Source organism: Coturnix japonica, chromosome 20, assembly GCF_001577835.2.
Source record: "Coturnix japonica isolate 7356 chromosome 20, Coturnix japonica 2.1, whole genome shotgun sequence".
Lineage (NCBI taxonomy): Eukaryota > Metazoa > Chordata > Aves > Galliformes > Phasianidae > Coturnix > Coturnix japonica.
The window spans coordinates 12,013,943-12,033,289 of NC_029535.1; the positions used below are offsets into that span (position 1 = coordinate 12,013,943).

The window sequence follows — 19,347 nt, forward strand, 5'->3', positions numbered from 1 at the left end:
AGACAGGAACTGTCAGATCTGAGCCAAACACATCCCAGTGTGAACCCTTCATGTTACAAAGGATTTTGTCAGGAAAGGATTGAATTAAGTACAATTAAGACACAACACATTGCAGAATTTGGTCCTGAAGGTGTTGCCCAGCACAGATGTTGCTCTTTCTGTCTCCACCAACCACATGTGTTCAGAGCAGCTGTTGTGACTGCAACCACTGATGGGAATCAGTGTAACAGCTCTGCTCATCCCACACCAAACCCAGAGATGCCGGAGCTCAAGGGAGGATGCAAGATCCCAGGGAGTTTGGTTTGAGACAAAAACCTGTGGTCATAGAAAGTGCTCAGTATGTGGAACTGTGCTCTGCTAAGGATCGTGGAAAATGCACTGCTTACTGCTCCCCTCAGGCAGCAGGACAGCAGAGATGCCACAAGGATGCTTAGGCATCAGTTTGCTAGGCACTGCTCCAAACACTGTAGTGCTTTGCTTGTCCTTCTTGCTCAGTGCATTATCCCTTTGGCATCCTGCTACTTTTGTCATAACTGATTATAATTTCATTTTGGAGGAAAACTTTGCACAGACTGTTCTGAGTCATGGTAGTGAGCAACCACATTCATTCTGGAGGTTAAATTTATACCTGCCAAATTGGAGGCATGAAGCACAGTGAAAAAGGATTCAAAATGAAAGATCCAAACAAAGTACTCCTGACGGAGACTTGAAATGTACAAAGGGTTCGAGATTCCACCTCGACTTTCATAAGTTATTGTGAGAATTTAAAAAAAATAAGAGAATTCTATATTCAGGAGAGGTGCGGGGAGCAATGAGACCGGACTCTCTCCAAATGACCATTATATACTGGAGAGGATTTTCAAATGATATTAGGAAAGGATTAAAAATGCAGCAATTTGTGCTGCTGGCATCACACCAGTGAGCTGAGCTATAGAAAAGCAGTGGGAAATTCACCATTGGGGCACACATGAGAAATATAACAGACCTTCCTCTGCAACACACCAAGAATCTGGAACTAGTTGGACAGTGTGGAGCATCTCCTGAAAGATTGTTCTGCAAGAATCAGCATCCATAGTATAAGTGAGTCCTTAGTGAGAGCTCCAAGGTATCGCCGCCCAGAGCAGCTTGGCTGCTCTCTTGAAGCAAAGTGCTGGGGTTGCTCCCAGAGGAGGCTGTGCAATGCTGGGCCGCTCCACAGTTCTCCCAATAGGAGGCGGAGCAGACAGAGCCCAACTGTGGGTTCCGAGGGCAGCAGCACGTTGTGCAGGAGGAGATGGGGATTTCTATCTGCTAAACAAAGGGAAAGTCTCAGGACTCACAGCATCCCACACCAGGCGCCACTCGAAAACTGATGATTTGTTCATTAAACAAAGCCCCTGTTGGCCAAATGCAGCCTCCACCTTCTGAAGCATGTCAAGCTCCACAGCTGCAAGCATGACTTGCTCCCCTTGGCCTCCGAGTACAGCTCCATTCCATAAAGGGCTATAGCACAAATATTATAAGCCTAATACTGCCTTAAAAGTGCTAGCCTTCACATAAACATGGCTAAGGGGATTTATGCCAGGCCCTTGAAGAGAATTAGACCTGACCATCAGCAAGCAGTCTGTGACTTTCTTCTCGTGCTTGTTTTGGCAGTTCATTCTAACAGAATGAAAAAGATGAGAGAAAATGAATCTAAACATCTCCTTTGCTGGAGATAATCAGCTTCAAGATCTCACCCCCCTTTTACTTCAAAAGAAAACTGCTGAGGAACCGCAGTGCTGCGATACGCTCCACATGTGCTGCTCATATGGCAGCAACTGAAGCAGCTCATCAGCTCATCGCAGGAATAACAGCACAGCTTTTAGTGGGGACACAGCTAAACTGCTGAAGAAACATTTGTACTGATTTCATTCACTTCTTTCCTCTCCTAGACATGGCAACACTGATGTAACGAGAGACTGCACAATGCTAACATGAGTAGTTCACTTTTCTAAGGTACATGTGTCTGTAAAGAAAAGCAAGGCTGCAAAACAAATGTAGACAGATCTCAGTATAAAACACACATCAGTATGTCCATAAAAAGACCTGCCTGAATTAATTCTTCAAGTAAGCTGTGTTTCTTCCTATGGAGGAAGTGTCAGTCTGTGAGCTGTTCCAGCAGTTCCATCAAGGCAGTGAAGTTTTCACTGTTTTATGAGAGAAATAACAAAAGTTAATGTTGCTCTTCAGTTCCCAGCAGTCTGGAGAGCCAACAGAGAACTCAGCAGCTCCATGTGCACACACCCCAAACCCTTCCTTCGCCAGGTCAAACACAGAAGTGGCAGAAAGGACAGATTCATTTGGCTGATGCTGGAAAATTACTCTTGTTTGTTTGTATTGTGCAGCCTCAAGGAGCCGCAGTGCTGGATCCAGCCCTCACCATGTGAGCACAAACAGAATTAACAGCGCTGGTTGAACTGCGGGGTGCTTCAAACCCACACCAAAATCCACACCAAAATCCACACCAAACAAGGAAGGACAATAATCTGTGAATGCCCATTCTGCCTACACTGCACAAGAAGAATCAGCAGAAGCTACAAGTGCTACAATACTTATAGACAAGGAGAAGCCAAAGAGCCACAGAGTTGATGTGACCTTGTGCTACAGTTACACCTGTGACCCCACACCGATGCTCATTGACACTGAAGGAATTTGGACATGAATTTCAACGGGAAAAATAAGCAACATTGTTGTGACCAAACTCCACACGGGTGGAACTGAAGTCTGTAGGCTGGAAGGGTTCCTGGTAGGAAGATAAAGCTGGGCACAGCTATATCCAAACAGGAAATGTCGAGGAATGATCTTTATTTTTAGATAAGATGTGAGTTTCAGAAGATCAGTGAATGTGAATGAGTAATGCATGGTAAACCACCAATGGAGAACCTGATTTTATTCCTATGATTCCTACACAATTATTTTTAGAGCAACATTTCACAAACTTAATAAGAAGGAAAAAAAATCTTATTAACTAGAAAGCTGGTCTACATTTTGAGGCAATTTTGCTCTAAGCAAGACATGCAGCCGAGCAGTAATTAGGCACAGTAACCGCATTATGCATGTCTTGCTTCTTGTGCATGAGGGCCCATTTTTGAATTACAAGAATTACACTTTGTTTTAACTCGGAACTATCCTCCCCCAAACCAGAAAACCAAACTTGTCCCCAAGATGGCTTCTTGGACTCTCCAGACCCTCCTATACTTTGATTGTTAAGTGCTAATAATTTCAGCAGCTATCAAATCATAATGAGACAAAGTAATAACCCAGACAGAGGGTTGGCCTGAGGGATGTGGGGTCACATTGCCAGGCTCTGCCCACGTGGTGCTGTAACAGTGATTGCAGTGGGCATGCAGGATGTTTTAGCCTAATAAAACATTTCTATTGTCTTTTTTTAACTGCATCATCAAATATGTTATTAGACAAACCAAAGTATTGTGACTGAGGTAATTGTTTCACATTTCCTTAATGTATTATGAGTATTAAAAATTGATAGAGCTAGAAAAGCGAATGCAATGGAGGCCCATTTTGCCTTCTTAAATACATCTTTGAACAGAAGTGAATGCCTGAAAACTGACTGCCTGGCAACCTCGGGTGACATCTTGACAGTCTGTGGAATCTGTCCTCAGGAACAACTTGTAAATCCAGCCTGGCGTTAAGGACTCTCTCCCTGTTAAGTGCTTCATACCGCAGATTGTGTTTGGAAAGCAGGGTCATTTGGTCTCACTATTTCTTTCCTTGTCCATGACAGAACGAAATCCTAAAGGGCTGACAGTAAGAAGTCATTAATTTGAAAGGCTCCAACTCAAATAGAAATGCACTGTGGGAAAGGAGCTGCTGAGTTCAGCTTTCTCCATTTTCCCTGCAGAGACCTGAGTCCAGCTCCTTGGGACTTCATCTCGAACTAAAAACAGGAAAGAAGTTTGGGAGAACTGGTTGGTATGAGGATGGGTGGTACGAAGGAGAACAGAGGTTGTGTGCTATGGTGGAAGCCAAGAGGAGCGGGATGGCACGAGCCTGTTCCAGCCCAGGGGGATGAGAGAGCCTTGTGCTGAGCTCTGCCCTCCTTCCAAATCAAGCAAGGCAGGGAAGTGTCTGTGGGACCCAGACTTTGCAACTTAGCTTAGCAGACTTAGCAGGTGAAGGCTGGGAGCCATCCTAAGAAACCTTTCCAAAGTCAAATAAAAATCATAGGCAATATCAGGAAGTGCCCACTGCCCACAGCCGCCAGCAGCCCTCTGTGCACAGCTCCTGCTTAACAGCTACAGCTGACAAGTGTAAGCATGAGTAGTTCGGGGTGCCCACACAACTCTGAAACACAGACTCATTTAATTTTGGGGAAAGAAAAAAAAAAAGAAAAAAAAAAGAAAAAAAGAAAAGAAAAAAAGAAAAAAGAAAAAGAAAAAGAAAAAGAAAAAAAAAAGAAAAAGAAAAAGAAAAAGAAAAAGAAAAAGAAAAAGAAAAAGAAAAAGAAAAAGAAAAAGAAAAAGAAAAAGAAAAAGAAAAAAAGCCACAGAAAAGCACAAATGACTATAGTATAAGTTTTCAATTTATATCGCCATAGCAACAAAGGTCCTCAGTTGAAACGAGCCCCCCCCGCTCCCGATGGACGCGCACTGCGCTCCGGGAAGAGGCGGCTGCAGGCGCTGAGGTCACCGGCCCGACCGGCGGACGCGGAGCGCGGCTGCACCGCTCCGACAGCGCTGCCCGGTAGGTGCCGGTCGGTGCCGGTCGGTGCGGAGCAGCGCCGGGATGGGAGCGGTTTGCCCACAGCCGGGTCTGTGGCAGAGCTGAAGATGCTGCTGTCTCCTTAACCCTGGAACCAAGACTTAATTCACGCGTTCAAACAGAGATTTCAATCCACTCAGAGTAGTTTCTAACCGGACGTCGTACAAATTTCATTCAAAAGTAGACGCAGGAAACGCTCTGCTGATCTTTGGCCATCAGCGTCCATCTGTTAATCGTCACTGTGCACGGCAAGGACGCCACCGGAGCAGGGAGCAGTTACCGCTTTTCTAAAGCCATTGCGAAGGGGCGCCGGGGGAACGGGGGGTAACGGAGATGCTGTGATTGATGCTTTGACAGACACACTGAACGTCACGCTTCTTTAATGAAAAAGAAGCAAAGACACAAACCCGCACGGAGCGGGCAGAGCTCCACAAGTTCACCAATGCCGCCAGCAGCCCCGGGTGCCACCTGCGGGCAGCCCCGCAGCTGCGCTGGGGGTGACGGCGAGGCAGAGCGCCCCGGTCCGCAGCACCGTTACCGGCTGCCGGCCCCGTCCCGTCTCCCCGCTCCTGCTCTGCCCTCCCCCTGTCCCCGCTGCTGCTGCCGCTCTCCTTTGCTCTGGGAGAGAAGCGGTTTCCGCGGAGGGAATGGCCGGGAGCTCCTCCTTCCCCGTCCCCGCCGTCAGGTCAGCCCGGTCCCGCAGTCGGGCTCGGATCGCTGCGCTCGTCCTTACGCCGCCCTCCTCGCGGGCTCCCCGTGCTCCGCGAAGCCGCCCGGCCGCCTCCGGTCCCGCCGCCATGAGGAGGTCGGACCCCTCCGCCGCCGCCCTCCCTCCCCCGGCCCCCCCCGCCGTCTCCGCCGCGGTCCGACCGCCGTCCCGCCCGCCCGCACACGCGGCCGCCCCCGTCGCCGCACCGCGCAACGGCGGCGCAGCGCGGCACGCACGGCCCGGCGCTGCCGCCCGACCTGATGCCGCGGGGCCGCCGGATGCCGCGCTCGGTGCCCGCGGGCACGGCGGGCAACTCGCAGGCAAGTTTGCGGGGAACTTTTCTTCCGGGAGCCGCGGAGGCCGGCGGGGAACGGTGGGGCATCGCCGCCGGTCGGGGGGCAGAGCCCGGCCGGGGGGTGTCCGCAGGGTCCCGCTGTGCTCCCGGAGGGTCCCGAGGCGGAGCGGCAGGTGCGCGGTGTGCGGGGGGCGCTGCGCCCCGCGCCGGGGGCGTCTCTTCCCGACGGCGCGTCGCTTCTCTCCGCTCCCGCAGCGGCGGCTCCGTGCGGCTGCGCCCGGCTTCGTGCCGCGGTGCCGGGTACCGGCTGTCGGGGCGCTCCGTGATGCTCCGTCAGCCCTTCCCGGCCCTCGGCCCCTCGCCCCGGGTCCTGTGGCTGCGCGTGGAGGCTTTGCGTGTCAGCTCCTTCTCTGACGGATCTGAAGGTCTTTTATAGTGTTATCTTTAAAAATGATGGAGGTGTCTTATTATTGATGTATTTATCGGCTTCTGTTCGTCGGCAATTAACTGTTCTTTATAGACAGTGTATTTCAGGCAGATTATTTTTGTATTGGAATATGAGAGGGGAGAGCAGAGAAAACATGCGTGAAAAATTGCTCCGTGGCTACAGATTTCTTCATTGTAATATCAGAACACACGTCTGTGTGAATAAATGACAAATCCTTTACTTTTAAAGGCAACTTTCAGCGCGCCTTTCTAAAATTGCTCAAACGTGAATCCATTTCTCTGTGAGAGAACAACTGCAGTTATTACCTGCAGTGTATTCCAGAACATTTCCTGTGAACATAAGGCACCTGGCAAAGTTATTTCACTTCGGATTGTTATGAGAAGAATAAGGCTCAGCTCTGTCAAACAAGACACCAAGCAGTGTATATTTGTCACAGTTCAGTTTGCAGGTTGTCATAGGACGCCCTGAATCAGAACACTGACCAGATCATGAAGAGCAGTTTGCAGATATGAGAATATCTTTCGCAGATGTTGTGTTTTTCAGGCTGACTTTGTGCTGTGTGTTGATTCTGATAAGTGTTACTTTGATGTAGCTCACTTAGCAGAGTTGAAGGTCTGTGTTACTACGTGATGAGCTGCAGGAGCACGGCTTGAAGTTTTTCAGAGGAACGCCCTGACAGTGATACAGGATGGAAGTCGTGTGTCAGGAGAGATGAGTTTAACACTGCTTGGAAACACTGCCTGTTTTAAACGGGGAGAGAGTAAGGAGTGCCGGGTCACTGAACGGCAAAGCTGCTTCTTACAGTCACTGTATTCCCTGCACTGAAATCTGAAACTTCTTTATACTAAATCTACAAATGGTAAAGAGCAGCAGAGAGAAGTTCTAGGCACTGGAATGGATCGAGGAGTCTGAGGGAGAGTTACACATCCTCCTTGCATGCTTGCTATCACCCAGGCTCAACTTTGAATTGTCTGCATCGCGGAGCAGTGTCAGGTCCTTGCAGGAGCTCTGGTTACATCAGAGATGCACTGCAGAATTTGAAATGCTGCAGAGGACACGGGAGAAGGAGAGAACAGAACCTCAGCTGGAATTTTAGGATGTTACTTACCATTTCTATTTCCTTACTTCAGAAGAGCATCTTTAATAATTCTTTCCTCACTGTCCGGGAGTCTGGCACCCTTCCTGAATTTCTACTGACAGGGACGGCAGGAGCAATTTCTAATCCAATTTCTTCACCAGACATAATGGATAAGAATATCATCTTGAGTGAGAGAGATTTCTGAAAAGATGTTACGTCTTGTTCACGCCGCCCCATTGGCAGACACCAGGAGCCCTGGTTGGGGCAGTTCCTTGGGATTACAGCAGTTTCTGGAGACTGATTGGTATTGTATAACATGGTAAGAGTCAGCTCCTGCCCCACTGAGCTTATAAATAAAGTAGAACAGAAGGAAAGAAGCTCACAGAAGTGATTTATCCAGGATGAGCCTGTCTGATGAGCGAGGCAGCCGGAAGGAAGAGCTGGGATTCACAAATTCCCAAGTGTTCAGAAGGTGGAACGCCATCTCAGGTGGCGGGGCTGCATCTCTGGGCCCTGCTTTACCAAAGCAGTTTTATCTGAAGATTTTACTATTGTAGCACAAGGCTGAAGTTCATCTTGTTTAATCATTGATGCTGGGAAAATTGTCGATGTAGGCTAATGTGTTTTTCTGACCTTATTTTAGTGTGTTGTCCTTAATTCTCAGTGCATTTCTTATAGCTAACCCAATGTCAGAAGCCTGCAGAATATGAATAAGGCAGTTTGGGCATTTTTCAAGCTCATAACAGAAAAACCCAACAAACCTTTTGTGAGATCTGTCTCTTCTTAAAGGAACGCTGATCGTCATCACATAGAAGTGACTTCCTAAGACAAGAAGCATACAAAGAACTGTGTGTCTTTATCTCTGTAATCCCTTTAATCAGACCATATATGGGCTCTTATTTTCTCCTTCTCTCTTAGATATAAAGTTTGGTGTTTTGGAGGTAAAAGAACCACATAAATAGCGCATGTGCAGCAGCAAATACCGTAGCTGCCTGCATGGCATCTGGGGGCTTCCAGTTCTGGCCATGGAAGGAGGAGGAGCCACCTCCTATAGGCAGTCATTTGGTGCCTTGCACAGGGGATTAATTAGCCCAATTTATTGTCTCATGCAGGTTGGGAAGCTGGAAGTGAAGAAAGAAGTAATTTTAATTTGCTCTGTTTTTTCACAGTTGATGCCTCAGGGTGACAGTGTGTGACTGACATGCGCAAACGTTTACATTTATCTCTGCCCATTTCTTCCCATTGTGTCAACAATGGATGTGGTGGGAGATCAAACCAGTCACAGAGATGCGCTGCCTCCTTGTTTTTCCTGGCTGAGATTCAGAGGACAAGTTGTTACTAACCAACATCATCTGGTATTACAGAAGGGAAACCTGTTAACTTAGTTCTCATTTACCCACAGTCTTTCGTTAATCATAATCTTTATTCTCTTGAGGCAAGCCCTGCCTCAGACATAGCTGAGGCAGAGGGGACAAGCCTTGTTTCTAAGTAAGACGACAGTCTCTCTTAAGGAGAAGAGTATGTCGGGTAGTCCCATTTTTCCTGCATCAAACCTGAACCTGAGTTCATGGCCTGAACTCCTGGTGGTATTATTTCTACAGATGGGATCCTGGGAATGCTTTGGTAGGAAACAGCTCTTAGGTCATTAGGAGCGCTTCTGTGATGGGACTGCGTCAAGATAATTGCCAGGTCAGATGTTCCCTTCTCCCACTGTTTGCTGATCACAGTGCTGCAGCTTTCCAGGGGGCACAGTGCCGCTGTGTGCTGTGATGCTCCGCTGATGATCCCAGTGTTGGCCAGGATTTCTTCCAATATCACTTTTTAATATGTTTATGTTTCATGTTAACGTTCCTTTAGAAAGCAGGGCTTGCAGATCAGGAAAGATTCTCTGAGTGCAGCCTGTGGGATTTTGTCAGTTCTGCACTCTCCCAAAGGAGTTTTAGAATTGCCCATTCCCTGCCATGGGGATTATTTCCAGACCAATGACTGTGAAGGCAGAGCTACTCAGCACAGCAGGCACAATTAGGAGGCACCAGCTGTAGACATAAGGACACTACACTTTGGGGTGGTGACAAAACCAACCCCTTTGCTTACCTCAGGCCAGGAAATGGTACCGCAGCTCTTGAAGCTCTGAATCACATTGTGCCCTTTCTTGCATCGTCCTGTAGGCTTTCTCCTCCCACAGTCCCACCACAGGCCCTGTAAGTAAATGAACGGTCTCTGTTTGTACTCTGGAATATACACATGGAACACCAAACAGTCTCACTCTGCCCAGAGCTCACCTGGGAACACCTGTTTGTAAGAGCACGTTAGGAGCTGTTCCATTTACAGCAATCCTCCTGGGAAGTTTTGGAGCACAACTGGGATAGCATACTATTGAAAACATTATTTTAAGTCCCCATGAAGCAAAGAAGGCCTGTTGCTGTTAAACTGAGTTGCAGCTGTGTTTAAAGTATTTTGCTGTTGTGTACTGATGATTTTTTCTTCTGCAACAGGTATGTAACACCATCGATGTGGGTTATAAACCTCATCTTCTGAAAACAACAGTTCTGTGTTTAAGGAAGCTGCTCTAGCAGGGATATACAGCCCCAGGGTGCATAGCAAAGAGGAGGTAAGTGCAGCCAGGAGAACAAAACTCTACGGCTATTGAAGTGAATTAATTGTAGTATTTGTTACTTGAGGCTAGGAAGTCAGAATAGTTTTGTATAACAAATATCTACTCATCACTGTACAGTCTACTTAATGGATACATACTGTTGTCAAATGAAATTCAGCAGCTCCATGCATTGAGTTGTGGCTGGCTGTGGAGATGGGCAGCCCAGAAGCAGTACTGCACAGCTCTGTGCAGGGCAGGCTTTCAGACCAGCTGCATCACAGTGAGTTGGGCAGCTCGAGTTCAGTATTTCCAGTATCCCTGATTTTTACCCATTTGAACTTTGTGATCACTTTGTTCTGTGGGCTTCACGCTGCTTTTGTGTGAGCAGAATTTTAACCTGATTTTCAAAGTCATCATAAGTATGTTTGGGTTTTGTATAATTACAGCCTATTTCTGTGCATAGGGTGCTAGTTGTAATTGAAATAACATCCCAGTATTTGTGCAGAAACTCTGTATTTCCAAACAATCTTCTGTAAGTGAGGCTTTAAAAAGGGAGCTGCCACGGCATGAAATAGACATAAACTCTGTACAAATGCCATCATCAAAACTTCCAAAATTGTTTCTGAATGGCCTTTTAGAAATAAGTCTTATACTGTTGATGCTGTTTTTAAGTATTTTGTTGATTATAGCATAATTGACTCCTGATTCTTTCTGTACACTTAAAGGATACCAAAATATGGGATTTTTATTTGTAATAGTTAAATAAAAAAAGAGATTTACTTTCCTACAAAACACACTTGAATTCTGTGTTCTTGCTGATACTATAATAATTTTTGCACATGCCACATGCAAGAACTGCTCCTGTTTTCAATCTATACCTGCAGGGAACTGAGACCACTGCATGTGAGAGGGGGGAAGCTCCCTAGTTTGACAGAAATGCCAAGTAGAGCTCCTGGATAAGGAGGCAGCCTTTGAGAGAGTCGGTTCTCCCTGGCTGGACAAAAACAGCCTCCCCAGAAAGCTTTTTCTGGCTGCATTCAGCCCCTGCTGTTTTCCTTCCAATTATTTCATCAACCATAAATGTTTTTTGAGCCTCAGTCACTACATTTGTTCCAAACTCAAAAACAACCAGTCACTCACTAGATCCGTGTATCTGGTTTTCATTCCAGAAGACACTTAACAAATAGCAAAGGGATGTGAAGTTATCTTCCAAGATGACTCTTCTACCTGGAGAAAATTCTGATTATGACTATAGTGCCCTGAGCTGTGCTTCAGATGCTTCCTTCAACCACGCGTTCTTCCCAGAAACAGAAACCCTCAAGGGCGTCTTTTACCAAAGAGCCAAATTAATTCACCCTGAGGAGGATCTCCTGAAAGGCTTTCACCCTGATGATCGGAAGCATCATATTATTATAAACGTAGGGGGCATTAAGTATTTGCTCCCATGGACCACGCTTGATGAATTCCCATTGACACGCTTGGGACAACTAAAATTCTGCAACAATTTTGATGACATCCTAAACATCTGTGATGATTACGATGTGACATGCAATGAGTTCTTTTTTGACCGCAACCCGGGAGCGTTCAGGACAATCCTGACCTTTTTGAGGGTTGGAAAACTTCGGCTCCTGCGTGAGATGTGCGCGCTGTCCTTTCAAGAGGAGCTGCTCTACTGGGGAATTGAGGAAGACAACTTGGACTGGTGCTGTAAGAGGAGGTATCTGCAAAAAATGGAGGAGTTTACAGAAATAAATGAACGGGAGGATGATCTTATAGAAAATGAAACAACAGGTGAAACAGCAGAGGAGACAAAAATTGGCTTGTGCATGAAAAAGTTGCAAGACATGGTAGAACGACCCCAGTCTGGCCTCCCTGGGAAGGTGTTTGCTTGTTTGTCTGTTTTATTTGTAACTATCACAGCAGTGAATTTGTCCATCAGCACCATGCCTGACCTGAGGGAGGAGGAGGATAAGGTAAGTTCCCTTTTCAGGTTAGGAAACAGAAAGTGCTGGGAAGAGCAGAACAGCTACAAAGTCTGATGATGTTGATTTGAATGGGGATTTTGCAGCTGCCTTTAGATGGAAAAAAAAAAAAATACACAAAGAATATTTGAAATCATATATGACTGTATTCAGTTACCTGCAAAAGAACCAGTCGTGTCGAGTTCTATGTCCAAAGAAAATGTTGTTCCTGGGCATTCTTCTATAAAACATTCTTCTCTGTAAAACCTCGTTAAGCTTTTATTTGCTATTTAGAATGCTTGAAATTACCAAGCAGTATCTTCTGTGGAATAAGTAGTTCTTTTCTAAGATTGCCTTTAACTCGTTCCAATTTGTCATTGTGTTTTTCCATAGCAACAGATTCAACTCCTTTAATATTTTGGGTTTAAAGAAGCCCACAAAACTCTCTTCCTGTCACTGTACCAACTAAAATAGTTATTATCCGAGTGCTGATTACAAACTCCTCCTCTTTCCTGCAGGGTGAGTGTTCCCAGATGTGCTACAATATTTTCATTGTGGAGTCTGTCTGTGTGGCGTGGTTTTCGTTGGAGTTCCTGCTGAGATTCATCCAGGCAAAGAGCAAGTTTGCATTTTTGAGGAGACCGTTAACTCTGATCGACATAATAGCTATTCTGCCATATTACATCACTTTGCTGGTAGACACCACTTCGGTGGGCTACAAGAAGCCCAGCTCTGGGAGCATCTACCTGGACAAAGTCGGTCTGGTCCTCCGAATACTCCGTGCCTTGAGGATTCTGTACGTCATGCGGCTGGCCAGGCACTCCCTGGGGCTGCAGACGCTGGGGCTGACCGCCCGCAGGTGCACCCGGGAGTTCGGGCTCCTGCTGCTCTTCCTCTGCGTGGCCATCGCACTGTTTGCACCGCTCCTGTACGTCATTGAGAACGAGATGGCAGACTCGCAGGAGTTCACCAGCATCCCTGCATGCTACTGGTGGGCTGTCATCACCATGACCACGGTAGGCTATGGAGATATGGTTCCCAGGAGCATTCCTGGCCAAGTGGTGGCACTGAGCAGCATACTGAGTGGCATCCTCCTCATGGCATTCCCAGTCACTTCCATCTTCCACACGTTCTCACGCTCCTACATTGAGCTGAAGCAAGAACAGGAAAGAATCATGTACAGGAGGGCACAGTTCTTATTAAAAACAAAGTCTCAGATAAGCAATGCTTCACAAGGGAGTGATATTTTATTCCCAAGTATCTCTACTGACAACAGGGCAGTGAATGACATTTAAGTTGCTGTTTTTCCTCATGTCAAGCAATGTTCTGTTGCATCACATTCCATCTTTCACTTTGCTTTGGAAGCATTTTACAAAGGTAACCCTCATTTTGAAAGGAGGAAAAGGGGCTGTTAACCAGGAGCTGATGTGCTTTCAGAAGTCTCCAATTATTCTGTTTCTCCCCTCCAACCTTCCCAGGCTTTCATGGAGATCACACAGTGGGACTTTAGGGGTGAGAAGTTCTCTGACAAAAGTAACGTACCATTCTGTACTCAAGAGGATGTTTTGTCTTTTGTACTGCACATTTTTTCCAACTGAATCACAATGTATATAATCATTAAGCAGGCTGTCATTTTTTCTTGTATATAAATAATGTAAATACAACAAAATTAATGGCTAAATTATCTCCCAGTAAGATGCCTTAGAGCATGATCGAAATAACTACAGAGGTTTGTCCCACTGTGCTCTTAAAGAACATTAAGTCAGATTCGTCATTCACAACAGCAACCGTACATTTATTTGTAAGTCAGTCCTAATCATGGTGAGAACAAAACAGAGCCGAGCTGTTTGTATCATAACCTCACTGAAGATGCAAATACTTAGAGCTCATCAGCTTCAAAATTTAAATGATGTTACAGTATTGATCCTGTGTCACTGAACGCAGGACTCCAAGGAGCAGTCTTCTGAGTTTTGTAGCATTTAATATTATCAAGGGGAGACTAGCTGCAAATCAAATGAAATGTGCATGGTAAGATGCCAGTCGTTCCCTACCATCTGTTTCCATGTTTCTACTTTACCTCAGATATGAAACAGAATTAAGAGAGGTCTGTTTCCAGGGAACACCCTACTGTTGCTTGACAAATCAATATTGCAGCTACCCATTCACATTCAGCATTGGGTTCTTCAGAGGGAGCAGAAAATATGTGGTCGTGGGAAGTTGCCAATGAGGGGAAAAAAAAAAGAAAATATCATTTGAGTCATGGAGCGGGGGGTGCTGACAGCTTTATCCTTTCCTGTCCTCCATCATGAGGGACTTAAAAGTTAACTATACTTTTACCAGTATTAAAGACATCACGGTAATGGAGAAAACTTTGAACAGGCTACAGAAAGGCAGTTAAGGCCAAAAAGTGCAACTGTGTAATATTTATCCACACAGGTGGGTCGGTCCAGATTCCTCATTGACATCTGGGGCGGTACCTGGCTCAGGGGGGAGCTCAGGTTTGGCACCTGCCCCTGTGCAGATAAATGCCAGACCTCCCATTTGTTGTGGTTTGTGTAACAACGCAGGAGACAAACTCCAGAACTTAAAAAAAAAAAAAAAAAAAAAAAAAAGTTTCTTCTCTGACTCAGGAAAAAAAAAAAAAAAAAAAAAAAAAAAGTATGCAATCCACTTGTTTGACTTTGTGTGCTCAGAGGTAAAGAAAAGAGAAACTCATGAACTGCACTGCATTTACAATTCCCCCCTGCACTGACTGTTTGGAGCTAGGGAGGTTTGGAAGTTCCCATCACATTTACTGATGCTTCTCTAATCCAGTTTGCAGAAGCCCTGTTGCTGACTGGCCTTTCTGGAGCAGGTTGCTGGGAGTTCCAGCAGACAGGATGGTTTGGTGTTTTAGATGAGGGCCAAAAAACCACAGAATTCGTTCCTCAGCCCAAGCTGGTTGGTCAGGCCTTCATTACGTTGGTTTTGATTTCAAATATCTTAAGTGAAATTTGAAGGCGTTTTGCTATCCTTATTTTTAAGGAATAATTCCCAGGCTTTAAAGAGTGCACTTTATGAACAATTAGGGCTCTAAAAATCTTCTGTTGTAGAAAAGTATTCCTATGGAGCATTCCTACAGAGAGCTTACACACCCAACATAAACTCTTGGTGATTAATTATGTGCCAGAGCTAGGAACGTAACCAGCTTTTCACTCTTGATCATCAGCTTTAATTAGAGTTGGATAAAAAACAGGAACATCGTGACAAAAAAGGGACACGTTTTCCATCCAGGATACTCTTAATTTCAAAAATGTTTGATCATCTGTAGCATTGGCTTCAATACAAGTGCTATACATCCTTCTCCTTTTGTGTCAGCATTCATTACAGAAAGAAGTGGTAATTAGATTGTGAGCAACAGTTGCCTATCTCAGACTGTGTGTGACAAACTGAGCCATACATTTGGGAGTGAGAAGGGAGAAATTGAGTCTCACCAAATAAAATCTAAGCTTATTTCCGCTTTATTCTTGCTAACAAATCCATCCATTTTTTCGTGTCTCTACATTGAGTTAATGGTCATTTATTTCGTGTGTCACTTTCTTTTAATCCCAGAATTATAACTTGATTCTCAAGTCCTTGTCCAGAAAAAAAAAGATCACCCTGGAGCTGGGTGTTGGTAGAGCAAACCTGTGACAGCATCCCCCCTGCTGGGAGCTCTGCCTGAGCCGGGAACAGCTCAGCCTGGCAGGATGTGCCCCTATACAATTTTGTGCTTGGCAGCACATCACTTGTAAGCACATCAACACGTCTCACTATGAATCACTGTAACAAACTTGCTTCTGTTTTATACAAGGTAATGCATACTGCAGTTCTTATGCTAAATAAATCCAGATATACGTCTTAAGAGCACAACGTTAGTATGAAACCCACATGCTGCGTTCTAGCTTTTACTGTGAAGGCGGAACATTTAAGGTGATTATGCCTCTTTAGAGTACATTATCTGAGATTTTAGTCAAATTCGTGAAAATCATGGGCCGATCCAAAAGCTGACTGTTTCCAGTGGCACAGCTGACAGCTACCAAGTCAGCTATCACTCCTTTTGCATTTTAACAGCATGTGCAGTCAACAAGAAAGTTCCGATAGAAACACTTTGTGCTTTTATGAAGTCAAAAGAATGTTAGAATTCCCACTGACAGAGTGGTGCATGTCTCCAACAGAGATAGACTTGCATTGCTATTTATATTAACCTGTGTATACTGCAGAAGTACATACACTACAAATTCAAACAGCAATAGCTGTATTAATTTTGAGTAATACAGTGTTAGGCTCTCCTTTCTGTGTGCTTCTTAAGGACTATCACAGTGCTATAGTCAGGCACAACCACCTGCAGGAGGTGAGACAAATGGGTGCAAATGGCCAATGCAAAAGTAAAAGAAGTTTTGCTGTAGAAGGTTCTCATTGGTACCACTGCAGCTCTCTGTTACTGTAACCAAAGTTCATGGGAGTCTCTCAGTGAACAAAAGCTCACCCCTCAGTCTTCCCGCTTTGGGCTGTAGACACTCAGCCAAAATTTGAATTAAGCCCTTCCCAGAGAGCCTGAAGTCATGGCCTCATTGCCAAAAGCTGGAGTTCACAACAGGGGGTGAGCATCACTCCCAACAACAAAAGTACACTCCTGATGTTCTATTACTAGCACAGGAAAATGCTTAACATGAGATTTACCCACTCACCACTTCCTCTGTGGTATTTTAATAAGCCAAATTCAGCATTGCTAATGATCTCAGTGTTGCTAACATAGAAACGATCATTTAAAGGACTGGAAAGTTAAGAAGATCGATTCAGATCCCACCTGCCAGTCCAGTCAGGCACTTCAGCTCTGTGTGCTTTCTGTCTCATCCTGTGACATTAGAGTGTAAGTCCTCAGGACAGCAGTTCTTGTATGGGATCGGTCAGCAGGACAATGTAAAATCATACACCACAAATAAAGATAAATGCACATCCCACAGGTGAAGGAGAACATTGCCTGCACTGCACTGAAAAAAAATGGTCAGTTTGGCTTAATAATTATTAACAATAAAACCAGAACTTCCTCCTCCCTTTTTGCTTGTTGTTTTTCTCTCTCATGATCCAGCGTCTCATATCGTCTGAAATACTCCCTGGAGATCACTGACGATACCATGACTGCTATCAGTTCTACCAAAGGCACGGCAAAGAAATCGCAGGGCTGTAGAATCAGGGGATGCTTCAGCTCCGCAGTGAGGGCCGATCGAGGGTCCCACATTGCCACCTTCGGGCCGCTCCAGGCAGCTCAGTCTGAGTTTATCCTTCCCAAGTCTCAGACCTTTCTGTTGTTAAGCCAGCAGTCCACTACACAAAACAGGAGCTGCCTTTCATTGCTCATGAATTGGTGAATGCCCATTTGCATAAGAGACCTCATTTCCCAGCCAGATCTATGAGAGAAGCCATTTTATATTTGGAAATAACCTTTCTTCGAGAGTTGAGCTTCGGTCTCTTAGCAACAGCATGGGCACCTTGCATGAAGTGCAGCTCCTGGCACATGGGGGCCTTGGGCCAGAGCAGCCACAGAACACCCACTGCAGGTTTCCTCCTCCAGAGATGAAGGCTCCCATTAGCAAGAGCTGCAGCCAACACACACTTCTGGGCTGTCCTGAGGCCGGGCCACTGTTTGCCGCCACACCTGCAGCCCAGCATCCCGTCCTCTCACAAACAGCAGCAGCCCTCTGCATGTTTGATCCTCGAGCAATCATCCCAGGGAAGAACCGAAACCACGCACATCATGGCCTGCACTCCTGTACCTTGGCAGACCCTTCCATGTCTTCATTCTGGCTACAGCTGCAGCCAGACTGAAGCTTTCAATAGATAAACGGCGCCTTTAAGTAGGCCTGACACAGAATGGATATATTTCTGACTGGGAAACTTGTATTGCAATACACTAGCTCTAATGCAGTAGATAATCCTTTATGTTTCCTTTTTTGACAACATTCACAACAGGTGCCATTTTGGATGGAAGCTATTTTTTGTTCTTCACTACAGTTTTACTACCTGCACGAAATAGCAGAAGTGCAGGTATCTCACAGTACAGGGACACTGTCACAAATGTATCTCAGCTGGCTTCTATTCTCAGCTGAGCCAACCATGCGGAACACATTCTGAAGTCAAGATTGAATTAACCCAGCAGTGCTTAAAGACTAGAGAATGGGCAAGCTGAAAAGACTTTCCTGCCATGCAGACCAGAAGCCACAGTGTAAGGCAAGCAACGGGGCTGGTATGTTTCAACAGTGGTAGCAAAACCACCAGGGGTTAATACCACAAACCAGTGTGTGTGTTTCCTTGTGGTTTACATTAACATTTGCTAACTGTGCTCCAAATGCAGCTACCCCTATACATGTTCATATTTTACTCGTCTGTTGGACTACAGGAGGAAATGAGCGCCCATATGGTGTCCACTAGGAGTTCGAAGAACTGATGCTTCCTCTGAGGAACTCCAGTTAGTCGGCAGCCAGTTATCCCTGCTTTTGATTTCTTGCTGTTCTTTCTCCTTCTCTCAGCTGCTCTCTTTAGCAAAGTATCTTCCTCTTATTTAAACCTGCCATTTGAAAATTACTGCATTATTTCTAACTGAAGTAGGCAGCCAATTTTCACAGCACTAAACAAGTCACCACAAACAACCTCCCAAAACTTGGCTTGTTTGCTCCAGAAGCAAATCTTAGCCATAGGATGTGCTGTGCCTGTCCAAGCCTCTCCTGTTCTTCACCAGAAGAGCTCAGTAAGCACAAGCAAACTGCAGATTACTTTGGACCAGAAATCCAAAGACAAGTTCTTTTCATTATCAGCACTTCTGTCCTGGTTTTATCAGTATTTCATATCATAACCAGTTTGCTGCCTACAGCAAAAGTAAACAAGAGAAGTAGAGGAGGTTTTTTTAAGCTTTGTTTTAGCATATTTATTTTACTAACCAGAGGGGCCCACTTTGTTTAGTGGGGAATTGGACGTGGCACGTGAAAAACTCAGGTCAAGGCTCTGAAAGAAATGATGCTTCTCAAAAACACTGCAGACAGATCAGTACAGTTCCAATTTCTCCTTGGGATGCTGTACATACTATTCCATCTCCCTGCTTTGTGCCATTCTATTTCCCTGGTCTTTTTTCAAAAGAACTGTACATTTGTACAAACACACCTCAGCTCTTGCTAAGGCAGAACTGCATCTGTTAAGGCCTAGGGAACAGTTTGGTTTACAAACCAGCAGTGCCACCTAGCAAACATCCTGAACAGTTCGTTTCCCTGGTATAACTTTACAAAGCACAGCACAGAGCTCTCATACTACAAAAATGTAAGAAAGAAACTCGAGCTTGCAGCATTTCCAGCTTCCAGTGCACAGTTTTGTTCTGAACAATTAGATTTTGACCCAAAATTATGCTTACAAATAGGATAATGAAGAAGATGCTCACACAGCTAAAATTGCAGTACTTGAACTTTAAGAACTTGCTTTGGACACGTCCCTTATAGATTTGTCTACCA

At 45.4% G+C, this 19,347-nt stretch overlaps 1 protein-coding gene and 1 long non-coding RNA gene across 2 annotated transcripts in view; one reads left to right on the forward strand and one right to left on the reverse strand.

Annotated features, from left to right (window-relative positions):
* Positions 1–11,055: 11,055 nt before the first annotated feature.
* Positions 11,056–14,442, forward strand: KCNG1 (potassium voltage-gated channel modifier subfamily G member 1). Its single transcript, XM_032448607.1, has 2 exons — positions 11,056–11,842; positions 12,349–14,442. The coding sequence occupies exons 1-2, from the start codon at positions 11,084–11,086 to the stop codon at positions 13,123–13,125; spliced, it is 1,536 nt and encodes a 511-aa protein (XP_032304498.1). The 5' UTR covers positions 11,056–11,083; the 3' UTR covers positions 13,126–14,442.
* LOC107323204 overlaps positions 11,488–19,347 on the reverse strand; it is a 19,615-nt gene continuing 11,755 nt past the window's right edge. The window contains exons 3-4 of the long non-coding RNA XR_004309422.1: positions 12,009–12,981; positions 11,488–11,590 (exon numbers count right to left, since the gene is read on the reverse strand). This is a non-coding gene — a long non-coding RNA (uncharacterized LOC107323204). The remainder of the gene's footprint in view (positions 11,591–12,008; positions 12,982–19,347) is intronic.